General features: G+C 32.4%; 3 protein-coding genes across 4 annotated transcripts in view; 1 reads left to right on the forward strand and 2 right to left on the reverse strand.

Moving 5' to 3' along the window:
* sws (patatin like phospholipase domain containing sws) overlaps nucleotides 1-14,250 on the forward strand; it is a 78,353-nt gene that overhangs the window by 37,408 nt on the left and 26,695 nt on the right. For both annotated transcript variants that reach the window (XM_075302525.1, XM_075302526.1), the window contains exons 2-4: nucleotides 1,714-2,436; nucleotides 2,515-4,353; nucleotides 11,859-12,134. In XM_075302525.1, coding sequence (XP_075158640.1) covers nucleotides 1,714-2,436; nucleotides 2,515-4,353; nucleotides 11,859-12,134 — 2,838 coding nt within the window. The remainder of the gene's footprint in view (nucleotides 1-1,713; nucleotides 2,437-2,514; nucleotides 4,354-11,858; nucleotides 12,135-14,250) is intronic.
* LOC142228974 (uncharacterized) lies at nucleotides 5,146-6,525 on the reverse strand. The gene is made up of 3 exons (XM_075299502.1): nucleotides 6,018-6,525; nucleotides 5,868-5,951; nucleotides 5,146-5,810 (listed from the first exon to the last, which is right to left on the reverse strand). The coding sequence occupies exons 1-3, from the start codon at nucleotides 6,502-6,504 to the stop codon at nucleotides 5,146-5,148; spliced, it is 1,236 nt and encodes a 411-aa protein (XP_075155617.1). The 5' UTR covers nucleotides 6,505-6,525.
* LOC142231867 (uncharacterized) lies at nucleotides 10,058-11,371 on the reverse strand. Its single transcript, XM_075302528.1, has 4 exons — nucleotides 10,823-11,371; nucleotides 10,671-10,754; nucleotides 10,539-10,606; nucleotides 10,058-10,233 (listed from the first exon to the last, which is right to left on the reverse strand). The coding sequence occupies exons 1-4, from the start codon at nucleotides 11,307-11,309 to the stop codon at nucleotides 10,183-10,185; spliced, it is 690 nt and encodes a 229-aa protein (XP_075158643.1). The 5' UTR covers nucleotides 11,310-11,371; the 3' UTR covers nucleotides 10,058-10,182.

Here is a 14,250-nt window from a genome sequence, read left to right on the forward strand (position 1 = left end):
ATAAAATTTTGTTAAAATTTTATTTCTATATAAAATTTTGTTAAAATTTTATTTCTAAAAAAAATAGTTTTAAATTAATTTCTAAAGATTTTTTTTAAATTTGTACAAGAAATCTTGTCACAAATAGAAAATTTTTTCAACATTTTATTTCTAAAAAAATTTCTCAAGATTTATTTCTATAGAAATTTTTCTCAAGATTTGTTTCTATAGAATTTTTTTTTATTTCTATAGAAAATTCTTGTCAAAATTTTATTTCTATAAAAAATGTTTGTCAAAATATTATTTCTATAGAAAATTTTTGCCAAAATTTTATTTGTATAGAAAATTGATTCAAAATTTTATTTCTTTAGAAAATTTTGTCAAAATTGTATTGTATTTTTTTAAATTTAATTTCTAAAGGATTTTTTTATTCAATTTCTACAGGAAATCTTTCCAGAAATTTCATTTCTATAGGCAATTTTGTCACATATTTCATTCATATAGGAAATTTTGTAATAAATTTTATTTCTATAGGAAATCTTTGCAAAATTTTATTTCTATAGAAAATTTTTTCAACATTTTAGTTCTATAAAAAATTTTCTCAGGATTTATTTCTATAGAAATTTTTGTGAAAATTTTATTTCTATAGAAATTTTTGTGAAAATTTTATTTCTATAGAAAATTTTTGTCAAAATTTTATTTCTTTAGAAAATTTTGTCAAAATTTTATTTCTATAGAAAAATTTGTCAAAATTTTATTTCTATAGAAAATTTTGTCAAAATTTTATTTCTATAGAAAATTTTGTCAAAATTTCATTTCTATAGAAAATTTTGTCAAAATTTTATTTATTTAGAAAAGTGCGTCAAAATTTTATTTCTATAGAAAATTTTATCAAAATTTTATTTCTATAGCAAAATTTTGTCAAAATTTTATTTGTATAGAAAAGTGCGTCAAAATTTTATTTGTATAGAATATTTATTCAAAATTTTATTTCTATAGAAAATATTTTCAAAATTTTATTGCTATAGAGAATTGTGTCAACATTTTATTTCTATAGAAAATTTTCTCCAAATTTTATTTTGTCAAAATTTTATTTTGTCAAAATTTTATTTCTATAGAAAATTTTGTCAAAAATTTATTTCGTTAGAAAATATTGTCCAGATTTTATATCTATAGAATATTTTTACACAATTTTATTTCTATAGAGAATTTTGTCAACATTTTGTTTCTATAAAAATTTTGTAAACATTTTCTCAAAATTATATTTCAAACAAAAATTTTGTCAAAATTGTATTTCTATAGAAAATTTTGTAAAAATTTTATTACTTTAGAGAACTTTATCTCTATAGTTGCGAGAGGAATATTTCGCAAATCTACCGAAACATCAAGATTTCTGCCAATCTACCAAATAGTAAAAAATCTACCATTTTTGGTAGATTTTATATCAACTTTGGCAAATGTGATTAACAGTCGATTAGTTGTTGAGTTTGTAGTCGAATTAGAAGATTATTAATTTTTTTTTTCAATCGTTATTTGAAAAGTAAATTTTTCATACATACAATGAAAGGTTTTTTTTTTCAACATACCCAACATACTTTTTTATCACGGCCATTAAAGAGGTGTTCAGTATTGTCACATAGTCAACGATACAGTGTATTGTTTCAGTTTTTTTTAAGAGTGATAGACAATTTTTGAAATTTCCATCTAAAGATAACTTTTCTTCTTCCATTGCAGATGACTTTATACATCAGTGTTGGACTCCTGACTTTAATCCTGGTTATTTGGTACATTTTCTATCGGCGTTATCGACGTGATATAGAACGTCAAAAGCTTTTGCTAGCCCAAAGCTCATATGCATCGGGTGATATGAGAGGTTTACGTTTTCGTAAACGTGATAAAATGTTGTTCTATGGTCGCCGGATGTTACGCAAAGTAAAAAATGTTTCCGGTCAAGTGTATGGAGGTCAGGGTAGAAAACGTAAAGCTGTTATGCGTTTTGCCAAGCGTCTACTGCAACTGAGGAGAGAAAATATTCCCCTACAAATGAAAACTGTAGAACCACCTGCGGAATACCTTGAAGAGACTATGGAAGGTTCGGATCGTGTACCACCAGATGCTCTGTATATGCTACAGAGTATACGGATATTTGGTCATTTTGAAAAACCCATCTTTTTGAAATTGTGCAAACATACCGAGGTTATAACTTTGGATCCAGGCGATTTCCTCTTTAAGATTACAGATGCTGATGATAGTGTCTTTATTGTCCAATCGGGTCAAATAAATGTTTTCATTTCGAATGCCGATGGTAGTACATTGTCATTGAAGACAGTGAAAAAGGGAGAATCGGTAACTTCGTTGTTAAGTTTCGTTGATGTATTATCGGGGAATCCAAGTTTCTATAAGACTGTCACAGCCAAAGCAGTGGAAAAGAGTATAGTTATAAGATTGCCTATGCAGGTGAGGGCAGAGTTTACAAAATGACCGACATTTCTTATTGGACCCTTATCATTTTCTCTCTCTCTCTCTCCCTTGTAGGCTTTCAAAGAGGTTTTTGATGAGAATCCTGATATCATGATACGGGTAATTCAAGTCATTATGATACGTTTGCAACGTGTCCTATTCACAGCGTTGCGTAATTATTTGGGTCTGAACTCGGAATTGGTCCAGAATCATATGCGCCACAAGAAAACGCAACAAACTCAACAGCAGCAGCAACAGCAGCAGCATCATCAGCAACAACAACAGTTAAATGCCAATGCAGCACAACAACAAACACAATTGAAACATTCACCTGGTCACAGGCGATCTCAGGGTGAAACCCTGCTACAGCATAGTCTTTCGGATCCAACTCCTCCTCCAGATATGCTGCAGGATTTAGCTTCTTATGAAGCTCCCCTATCTCACTTAGCACCACCACAAGGCTCATCCCATCATCCGCATGGTAGTGTGGGTAATCTGTCGACGCGCCGTTACTCAATGACCCCGGCCGAAATTAACGTCAATGCTGGGTCCATTGATATGCAATTGGTAAATGCTTCGGCGGTCGATAGTTTCCTTAAGGAATTGGGTTTACCCGAAGAGGATCGCTCATTTCTAGAACCATTTGTTGAGGTTCGTGAGGTCGATGTCGATGTGACCCTCATCAAAGAGGGCAATTCCGATGATATTTGTGTTTGGTTTGTTATGACTGGTGGCTTGGCTGTCTATCAGAGTGGCGTTGATGCCATTCGCAACATCAAATCCGATCGTGTGGACTGTTTTATTCACTATGTCCATCCCGGCGAGATTGTGGGCGCTTTGGCCGTATTGACGGGTGAAGCTAGTGCTTATACCATTACCTCCCTCTATCCCAGTCGTATTGCTTTCATACGCCGCCCTGCCATCTATCAAATCATGCGTGAACGACCTAAAATCGTTTTGGATCTGGGCAATGGTGTTGTCAGACGTCTCTCGCCTTTGGTAAGACAATGTGACTATGCTCTCGATTGGATCTTTTTGGAATCTGGTCGAGCTGTCTATCGTCAAGATGAGATGAGCGATAGTACTTACATTGTGCTCAGTGGTCGTATGCGTTCCGTTATCACCCAATCAAGTGGCAAAAAGGAGATTGTAGGCGAATATGGTAAAGGTGATTTGGTCGGTATTGTGGAAATGATAACGGAGACATGTCGTACTACAACTGTGATGGCTGTAAGAGACTCCGAGCTTGCCAAATTACCAGAGGGTCTCTTTAATGCCATTAAACTGCGTTACCCCATTGTGGTGACAAAGTTAATCTCACTGCTAAGTCATCGTATTTTGGGCACAATGCAATCTCGATCAACGGGCACTGCAGCCCCGCTAGAAGCTAATCCCGTCACTCATAAATATTCCACAGTAGCCTTAGTTCCCGTATCCGAAGATGTCCCCTTGACAGCATTCACCTATGAACTTTTCCACTCGTTATGTGCCATTGGTCCCACCTTGCGATTGACTTCGGAAGTTGTTCGCAAACAATTGGGAGTTCATACCTTTGAGCAGAGCAATGAGTATCGTTTGACATCTTGGTTGGCCCAGCAAGAGGATCGTTATATCATTACTTTGTATCAATGTGATGCATCCCTTAGTGCATGGACGCAACGTTGTATGCGTCAAGCTGATGTCATACTCATTGTTGGTTTGGGAGATCGTGCCCCCGCAGTGGGTAAATTTGAACGTGAAATTGATCGTTTGGCTATGCGCACACAAAAGGAGCTGGTATTGTTGTACTCGGAAACCGATAGCTCTAAGCCGAATAATACATTACAGTGGTTAAATGCTCGTCCCTGGGTGACTAAACATCATCATGTGCAATGTGTGAAACGTATGTTTACCCGCAAGAGTCAATATCGAATTGTAAGTATAAATTGATGTGTATATGTGTAAGAGACGTTAATGTAATGCGATGTAGAAGAAATGACACCATCTCCGAATCTGTAGAAAGGCTAATTCGAAAAAGCTCGTGCTCCGTTCCAGCGCTCTATCCGATCTAAATTTTAAGTTGTAGAGATTTTGTAGAAGTGTAAAAACAAATTCTGTCCAAATCGGTTCACATTAGAGAATATAAGTAATAGAATTTATGGAGAATATAATTAATAGAAATTAAGCATAAGATCGTTATAATTTTGGGTGAGTTAATGATGAATTTCGTCTTTTTATAGAAAAGGAAATATGAAAAACTTCTAAAAGAAACCATGGGGCCTCCCAGAAGGCTCACTTAGACTGAATAGTCTAAGTGAGCCTGAAATTTAATCGGGCTGCCACTTTAACCTAACCTATGGGAGGCCCCATGGCAGCAAAGTGTTCTTGCTCTTGTGAATAACAATTTCACAGAGGTTTATTATCGATAGTTCCCAACCACAATCGACCCAAAATAATTCACCTTTGATGGAGCTCCCAAAGTATTATCTCACTTTCGATTTTAACTATGGAAGAAAGAACTCCCTTGTCCCTGAAATAAATTAAAATCTATTCCTATACGAAGAAAAACTATTGCAAGATAAGAAACCCCCCAAAGGAATAATTCAGATTTTTTTTGTTTATTATTGTAACAATATTTATTATATATTGTATAATATATAAGAAAAAAGTAGATATGCAAAAATATACGAAAAATGCTTGTACAAAAGTTGTCCATTGCAGAGTTATCTACTTAACTGCCTTCAGGCATAAACAAATGGCAGCACAGAAATCAGTTAAGGCATCCCATATGCGTTGGCATAAAGAAGGTCGTTGCATGACACTGGGTTCAGGTGATGAACGGGTATTGATGATGTCAATAACATGGAAATCCTGTCGCTGAGGTGCTTCTATAATTACTGTGGGCGCTGGTGAAGATTTGCTTATTAAATTCTTCATTGGAAGACCCTCCGGTGTCATGACATGCTTATCAAGAGCATCTTCCGAATTGGTATAGTTGCTCAGATTCAATTCCGAATTGCTAGTGTGAATAGAAAGTGTTTCAAAAGATAATTGGTAAAGACTATCATCAATATCTTGATTTTCACTCTTAGGAGTGTCATATTCCTCAACTTCGGAATTGGCATAGTTGCTCATTGACTGGTTCAATTCCGAGTTGCTATTATGATTGGAAAGTGATACCAAAGATGATTGGGAAATGGTATCACTTTCTGGAATGTGACCCTCCGGAGTGTCATGTTTCTCAAGGGCATCTTCGGAATTGGAACAATTGGTCATGGCCTGGTTCAATTCCGAGTTGCTACTTGCTAGATTGAAAAGTCTTACCAATGATGAAATGCTATCACTTTCTTCAATGATGTCTGGACTCTCATAGGCTTCATTGGCGACTGTTTCTGAAAACAAAAACATAAAATAGCTTCAAATTTTTTAATTAAGCAAGCTCAACTCACCCGATATATTTTCCTCAGATTCCCAAATTGTTGGCAGAGAAATCGGAAAGGACATTGTCTCATAGACTTCACTGGCAACTGTTTCTGTAAACACAAAAAAAAAAAATATAAAACATCTTCAAATTTCTTAATTAAGCAAGCTCAACTTACCCGATATATTTTCCTCAGATTCCCAAATTGTTGGCAGAGAAATCGGAAAAGACATTGTCGTACCCAATGAGTCCAAACTTTTAGACAATTCATCAAATTTCTGCATAAGTTCATTGCAACGTTCGGTCAACTCTTTATTGTCTTCTACCAATTCTACCATCATGGGATTCTTCAAACTTACCCCAACCAGATTAGTTAGATATTCCTTTTTCCTAGCTATATTATCCATAGCATTCCATTTTTTATAAGATTTTGCAGATGAATATGTATCAGCAACATTCTCATCTAACATTTCTTGCTGCAATTTCAATATATCCAGCATTTCTTGTGGGAATATTCTAGAAGATTGCCCGATTAAAGTTTCATCTTTCAAAATCTCCGAATCATTGTTAATGCCGCTGCTTTCTGTATCGTATGAAGCTGCAGCAGTTGTTTCAAGTTCAATACGAACTTCTCCATCGGTTTCATAATTTTTATTGGTATTCATTTTCGCTTCCTTGGAATTTCGTGTTTATCGGCAAGGGTTCTATTTTTAAACTAAATTGAAATCTCAAATATTTGAAAATATATAAAGAAGGAAAATTATCAATAATTCAAAACTTCTATGGTAACAAGATTCAAATTTGTTTATGATTTTTATATTGACAGTTCTCATTTTATTTTTTGTTTTTATATAAAATCAAAAAAACATATCCGAATGTAGAAATTTTAAGCGAAATTTTAAAAATTTTAAGCGAATACTTGCAAATTTTAAGCGAATACTTGCTATCCTTTTGGAAATACCATTGGATACAGTTATAACTATAGTCGCTGTAATCTACAATCATAGCCTGTTATGGTCATTTATTACCCAAGCGGGAAGTGAAATTGTGTGTGCATTCGCAAAAAAGAGGTTAACATGGTTCAAATAAATCGAACCATACTTCTGATATAGATGTTTGTGAAATCCAACGAAGTTTATGAAAGGAATTGTTGTGTGATCCAAGTTAGTGGATATTTAAGGTTCGGACCAATGGATCTTATTTACTCAATTTTGTTATTAAGGGAATTTCTGGCATCAAACGGATATTGAAACAAAATTACTGGCAATCTGGGAATTCCAAAGGATTGGAAGCATAACTCAACATTTTTCGGGGAAGTTTCTCAGTTCAAATCTTCACCGGTTTGGTACAGAAAAAATAAAGTCGCACTTATTCCGAACATTTCCTCAAATTTTAATTGATAATTTTTGTCGTTGTTTACATTTTCCTATACATCTTCATTTGCACACACACACACACACACATATAGTAACAAGGGGGGGCGGGTTGATGACAGATTTTCTCCCGAGCATATCAGTTCAACCAGTACGCTTCCCGAAGATAAATTAAAAGATTTTACCTATGATGACTAGATCAGATTCTGGATTTTTAAGGACCTTTTTGTTTGAGTTTTATAGGAATCATTAACGTCTCTTGTATGTGTGCAAGAAGCTGATTAAATCTAAAAATCTGTAGATTATTCCCCGTATTATTTAAATGATTACGAGAAGTAAAATCTGGAAATTTTACATTCAGTATCAAGCAATTTTCATGATTAGTGCACTTTCTGTGGACCGATCAAAACTAAATCCTATACCAGTATATTTACAATTTCAGGCAAATCGCACAAAAATAACTGTTTCCAGAAACCCAAGGAGTTAAATCGGGATATCAGTCTTATGGGAGGCTATGCCAAAAACATGGACGGATACACACAATATTCAGAACATCTAATTGTAGTTCTAGAATCTAGACTCCAAATCGGAGGTCCGGTTTATAAGAGGACAATATCGAAAACTGTACCGATACACAATATAGCATAGTTTGCGGCGCCCACAATCCGATGCAAACAAAACATTATTTAACAGAAACATGGGAGCCATAGTGGTGCAATGGTTAGCATGCCCGCCTTGCATACACAAGGTCGTGGGTTCGATTCCTGCTTCGACCGAATACCAAAAAGTTTTTCAGCGGTGGATTATCCCACCTCAGTAATGCTGGTGACATTTCTGAGGGTTTCAAAGCTTCTCTAAGTGGTTCCACTGCAATGTGGAGCGCTATAAAAAGGAGGAGAGCTTAACATCGAATCGGGCGGCACTCAGTTATAAGAGAGAAGTTCACCAATGTGGTATCACAATGGACTGAATAGTCTAAGTGAGCCTGATACTTCGGGCTGCCACCTAACCTAACCTAACAGAAACATACATTTGTTGGCCACGTGGAGCAATGGTTAGCATGTTCTCCTTGCATGCAGAGTGTCGTGGGTTCAATCCCTTCTCTGGTGTGCACAATATATTCGGCACGCCTATTTACGGTCCTAAAAAACTCTAGATTTCCAATTTCAGGCAAATTGGATAAAAACTACGGTTTCTAGGGGCCTAAGAAATAAAATCGGGAGATCGGTCTAAGAAGGGGCTACACCATGGACCGATGCACGCCATTTCTTGCACACCTCTTTGTGGTCCTAAAATACCTTTAGATTTCCAATTTCAGGCAAATTGGACAAAAACTACGGATTCTAGAAGCACAAGAACTAAAATCGGGAGATCGGTCTATATGGGGGCTATATCAAAACATGGACCGAAACTCACCATTTTCGGCACATAAATTTATGGTCCCAAAATACCTGTAGATTTACAATTTCAGGCAAATTGGATAAAAACTACGGTTTCTATACCCCCAAATCGGGTGATCAGTCTATAAGGGGGCTATATCAAAACATGGACCGATAACCACGGTTTTCGGCACGCCTCTTTGAAGTCCTACAATTCCTGAAGATTTTTAATTACAGTCAAATTGGATAAAACTTACAGTTCCTATTATCCCAAGACCCCAAATCGGGGGGTCGGTTTACATGGGGACTATATCAAAACATGGACCGATAATCACCATTTTTGGCACACCTCCTTGTGGTTCTAAAATACGTCTAGATTTCCAATTTCAGCCAAATTTGATATAACCTAATGATTCTAGAAGCCCAAGAAGTAAAATCGGGAGATCGGTCTACATGAGGACTATACCAAAACATGGACCGATACTCACCATTTTTGACAAACCTCTTAATGGTTCTAAAATACCTCTAGATTGCCAATTTCAGGCAAATTGGATAAAAACTACGGTTTCTATAAGCCCAAGACCCCAAATAGGGAGGTCGGTTTATAATGCAAAATTTCACCACGATTGCTTCCTTATTGAAGACTGTAGCGTGATTACAACAGACAGACGGACATGGTTAAATCGTCTTAGAATTTCTCTCTGATCAAGAATATATATACTTTATATAGTCGGAAATCGATATTTCGATGTGTTACAAACGGAATGACTAACTTATTATACCCCCATCACCATTCTATGGTGGTGGGTATAAAAATATAATAATAGAATTTATGGAGAGTATACTTAATAGAAAGTAGGCATAAATCGTTATAATTTTGGGGGAGTCTATGATGAATTTCGTCTTTTTATAGGAAAGGAATTACGATAAAAAAATTCTAAAAGAATCCATGGGAGGCCCTTGGTTGTAGAACTTACTCCATATCCCCAAAGTGTTCTTGCTCTTGTGAATACCAATTTCAAAGAGGTTTATTATCTATGGTCCCTAACCACAATCGCCCAAAATAATTCACCTTTGATGGAGTTCCCGAAGTATTATTACACTTTCGATTTTAACTATGAAAGAAATAATTCCCTTGTACCTAAAATAAAATTGGAATTTGGAAACATATTTGTACTCCTACACGGATATAAGATAAGAAACCCCCAAAGGAATAATTCAGAATTTTTGTTTAATATTGTAACAATATTTATTATATATTGTATAATATATAAGAAAAAAAGTATATATGCAAAAATATACGAAAAATAAACTCAATGCTTGTACAAAAGTTGTCCATTGCAGAGTTGTCTACTTAACTGCCTTCAGGCATAAACAAATGGCAGCACAGAAATCAGTTAAGGCATCCCATATGCGTTGGCATAAAGAAGGTCGTTGCATGACACCGGGTTCAGGTGATGAACGGGTATTGATGATGTCTATAACATGGAAATCTTGTCGCTGAGGTGCTTCCATAATGACTGTGGGAGCTGGTGAAGATTTGCTTATTAAATTCTTCATTGGATGACCCTCCGGTGTCATGACATGCTTATCAAGAGCATCTTCCGAATTGATATAGTTGCTCAGATTCAATTCCGAATTGCTAGTGTGAATAGAAAGTGTTTCAAAAGATAATTGGTAAAGACTATCATCAATATCTTGATTTTCACTCTTAGGAGTGTCATATTCCTCAACTTCGGAATTGGCATAGTTGCTCATTGACTGGTTCAATTCCGAGTTGCTATTATGATTGGAAAGTGATACCAAAGATGATTGGCAAATGGTATCACTTTCTGGAATGTGACCCTCCGGAGTGTCATGTTTCTCAAGGGCATCTTCGGAATTGGAACAATTGGTCATGGCCTGTTTCAATTCCGAGTTGCTACTTGCTAGATTGAAAAGTCTTACCAATGATGAAATGCTATCACTTTCTTCAATGATGTCTGGACTCTCATAGGCTTCACTGGCGACTGTTTCTGAAAACAAAACAAAAATCTATAAAACAGCTTCAAATTTCTTAATTAAGCAAGCTCAACTCACCCGATATATTTTCCTCAGATTCCCAAATTGTTGGCAAAGAAATCGGAAAGGACATTGTCTCATAGACTTCACTGGCAACTGTTTCTGCAAACACAAAAAAAAAAAAAATATAAAACAGCTTCAAATTGTTTAATTAAGCAAGCTCAACTTACCCGATATATTTTCCTCAGATTCCCAAATTGTTGGCAGAGAAATCGGAAAAGACATTGTCGTACCCAATGAGTCCAAACTTTTAGACAATTCATCAAATTTCTGCATAAGTTCATTGCAACGTTCGGTCAACTCTCTATTGTCTTCTAGCAATTCTACCATCATTGGGTTCTTCAAACTTACCCCAACGAGATTAGTTAGATATTCCTTTTTCCTAGCTATATTATCCATAGCATTCCATTTTTTATAAGATTTTGCAGATGAATATGTATCAGCAACATTCTCATCTAACATTTCTTGCTGCAATTTCAATATATCCAGCATTTCTTGTGGGAATATTCTAGAAGATTGCCCGATTAAAGTTTCATCTTTCAAAATCTCCGAATCATTGTTAATGCCGCCGCTTTCTATATCGCATGAAGCTGCAGCAGTTGTTTCAAGTTCAATACGAACTTCTCCATCGGATTCGCAATTTTTATTGGTATTCATTTTCGTTTCCTTGGGATTTCGTGTTTATCGGCAAGGGCTCTATTTTTAAACTAAATTGAAATCTCAAATATTTGAAAATATATAAGGAAGGAAAATTGTCAATAATTCAAAAATTCCATGGTAACATGATTCAAAATTGTTTATTAATTTTATATTGGCAGTTCTCATTTTATTTTTTTTATATAAAATCAGAAAAACATATTCGAATGCAGAAATAATTTCGTAAAATTCTAAGCGAATCCTTACTATCCTTTTAACATTGGAAATACCATTGGACACAGTTATAACTATAGTCGCTGTAATCTACCATCATAGCCTGGTGTCATTTTTTATCCAAGCGGGAAGTGAAATTGGGCCTAGCCTAGCATTCGCAAAAATGAGGTTAACATGGTTCATACAAATCGAACCCTAATTCTGATATAGATGTGGAATTTATTACTTACGGCCGTATATATATTTTTAAGTAAATAAAGGATAATATTAGAACATTCTTAAAAAAAATCAAATTGTTGCAAAAATATTTACAAATAATTTTTCTCTTTTTTACAGAATGATTTGTACAGTCGCGTGCTTATGTCTGAACCCAATATGCATTCAGATTTTTCCCGTTTGGCTCGTTGGTTAACTGGCAATTCTATTGGTTTGGTATTGGGCGGTGGTGGAGCTCGTGGTGCTGCTCACATTGGCATGATGAAAGCTATACAAGAGGCTGGTATACCCATTGATATGGTGGGTGGTGTTAGTATAGGAGCTTTAATGGGTGCCCTATGGTGCTCAGATCGTAATATAACAACGGTTACACAAAAAGCCAGAGAATGGTGTAAAGTAAGTACAACGTGAAGTGAAAATTGAACAAATACCCTCAACAAATTTGATTTGATCGCTGACCGAGCGGTCTAAAAAAAAAAATAAATACGTATAGGAATATTCATTTCAGCGTTTCAGACATTGCGTTTTGGGAGCCTCATATAGAACATTTTGTCAAAATTTTATTTTTGTAAAAATTTTATTTCTATATAAAATTTTGTAAAAATTGTATTTCTATAGAAATTTTTGTCAAAATTTTATTTCTATAGAAAATTTTGTAAAAATTGTATTTCTATAGAAATTTTTGTCAACATTTTATTTCTATAGAAAATTTTGTCAAAATTTTATTTCTATATAAAATTTTGACAAAATTTTATTTCTATAGAAAACGTTGCAAAAATTTTTTTTCTATAGAAATTTTTGTCAAAATTTTATTCTATAGAAAATTTTGCCAAAATTTTATTTCTATAGAAAATTTTGCCAAAATTTTATTTCTATAGAAAATTTTGTCTAAATTTTATTTCTATAGAAAATTTAGTCAAAATTTTATTTCTATAGAAAATTTTGTCAAAATTTTGTTTCGATAGAAAATTTTTGTCAAAATTTTATTTCTATAGAAAATTTAGTCAAAATTTTATTTCTATAGAAAATTTTGTCAAAATTTTGTTTCGATAGAAAATTTTTGTCAACATTTTATTTCTATAGAAAATTTTTGTCAAAATTTTATAGAAAATTTTGTCAAAATTTTGTTTCGATAGAAAATTTTGTCAAAATTTTATTTCTGTAGAAAATTTTGTCAAAATTTTATTTCTATAGAAAATTTTTGTCAAAATTTTATTTTTATAGAAAATTTTGTCAAAATTTTATTTCTATAGAAAATGTTGTAAAAATTTTATTTCTATAGAAAATTTTGTCAAAATTTTATTTCTATAGAAAATTTTGTCAAAATTTTATTTCTATAGAAAATTTTGTCAAAATTTTATTTCTATAGAAAATTTTGTCAAAATTTTATTTCTATAGAAAATTTTGTCAAAATTTTATTTCTATAGAAAATTTTGTCAAAATTTTATTTCTATAGAAAATTTTGTCAAAATTTTATTTCTATAGAAAATTTTGTCAAAATTTTATTTCTATAGAAAATTTTGTCAAAATTTTATTTCTATAGAAAATTTTGTCAAAATTTTATTTCTATAGAAAATTTTGTCAAAATTTTATTTCTATAGAAAATTTTGTCAAAATTTTATTTCTATAGAAAATTTTGTCAAAATTTTATTTCTATAGAAAATTTTGTCAAAATTTTATTTCTATAGAAAATTTTGTCAAAATTTTATTTCTATAGAAAATTTTGTCAAAATTTTATTTCTATAGAAAATTTTGTCAAAATTTTATTTCTATAGAAAATTTTGTCAAAATTTTATTTCTATAGAAAATTTTGTCAAAATTTTATTTCTATAGAAAATTTTGTCAAAATTTTATTTCTATAGAAAATTTTGTCAAAATTTTATTTCTATAGAAAATTTTGTCAAAATTTTATTTCTATAGAAAATTTTGTCAAAATTTTATTTCTATAGAAAATTTTGTCAACATTTTATTTCTATAGAAAATTTTGTCAAAATTTTATTTCTATAGAAAATTTTGTCAATATTTTATTTCTATAGACAATTTTGTCAAAATTTTATTTCTATAGACAATTTTGTCAAAATTTTATTTTTAAAGAAAATTTTATCAAAATTTTATTTCTATAGAAAATTTTGTCAAAATTTTATTTCTATTGAAAATTTTGTCAAAATTTTGTTTCGATAGAAAATTTTTATCAACATTTTATTTCTATAGAAAATTTTGTCATAATTTTATTTCTATCGAAAATTTTGTCCAAATTTTTACTTCTATAGAAAATTTTGTCAAAATTTTATTTCTATAGAAAATTTTGTCAAAATTTTATTTCTATAGAAAATTTTGTCATAATTTTATTTCTATAAAAAATTTTTGTCAAAATTTTATTTTCTATAGAAAATTTTTGTCAAAATTTTATTTTCTATAGAAAATTTTGTCATAATTTTATTTCTATAGAAAATTTTGTCAAAATTTTATTTCTATACAATGTTGTCAAAATTTTATTTCTATACAAAATTTT

The sequence above is a fragment of the Haematobia irritans genome, chromosome 3 (genome assembly GCF_050003625.1).
Source record: "Haematobia irritans isolate KBUSLIRL chromosome 3, ASM5000362v1, whole genome shotgun sequence".
NCBI lineage: Eukaryota > Metazoa > Arthropoda > Insecta > Diptera > Muscidae > Haematobia > Haematobia irritans.

What these genes read in the sequence shown, in the direction of transcription:
- LOC142228974 (XM_075299502.1), bottom strand. Translation starts at nt 6,504, where the DNA reads ATGAATACCAATAAAAATTATGAAACCGATGGAGAAGTTCGTATTGAA. An exon ending in ATCTGAGGAAAATATATCGG is followed by an intron (nt 5,952 to 6,017) that starts GTAAGTTGAGCT and finishes TTGTGTTTACAG; the next exon opens with AAACAGTTGCCAGTGAAGTC. An exon ending in ATCTGAGGAAAATATATCGG is followed by an intron (nt 5,811 to 5,867) that starts GTGAGTTGAGCT and finishes TTTTGTTTTCAG; the next exon opens with AAACAGTCGCCAATGAAGCC.
- LOC142231867 (XM_075302528.1), bottom strand. Translation starts at nt 11,309, where the DNA reads ATGAATACCAATAAAAATTGCGAATCCGATGGAGAAGTTCGTATTGAA. An exon ending in ATCTGAGGAAAATATATCGG is followed by an intron (nt 10,755 to 10,822) that starts GTAAGTTGAGCT and finishes TTGTGTTTGCAG; the next exon opens with AAACAGTTGCCAGTGAAGTC. An exon ending in ATCTGAGGAAAATATATCGG is followed by an intron (nt 10,607 to 10,670) that starts GTGAGTTGAGCT and finishes TTTTGTTTTCAG; the next exon opens with AAACAGTCGCCAGTGAAGCC.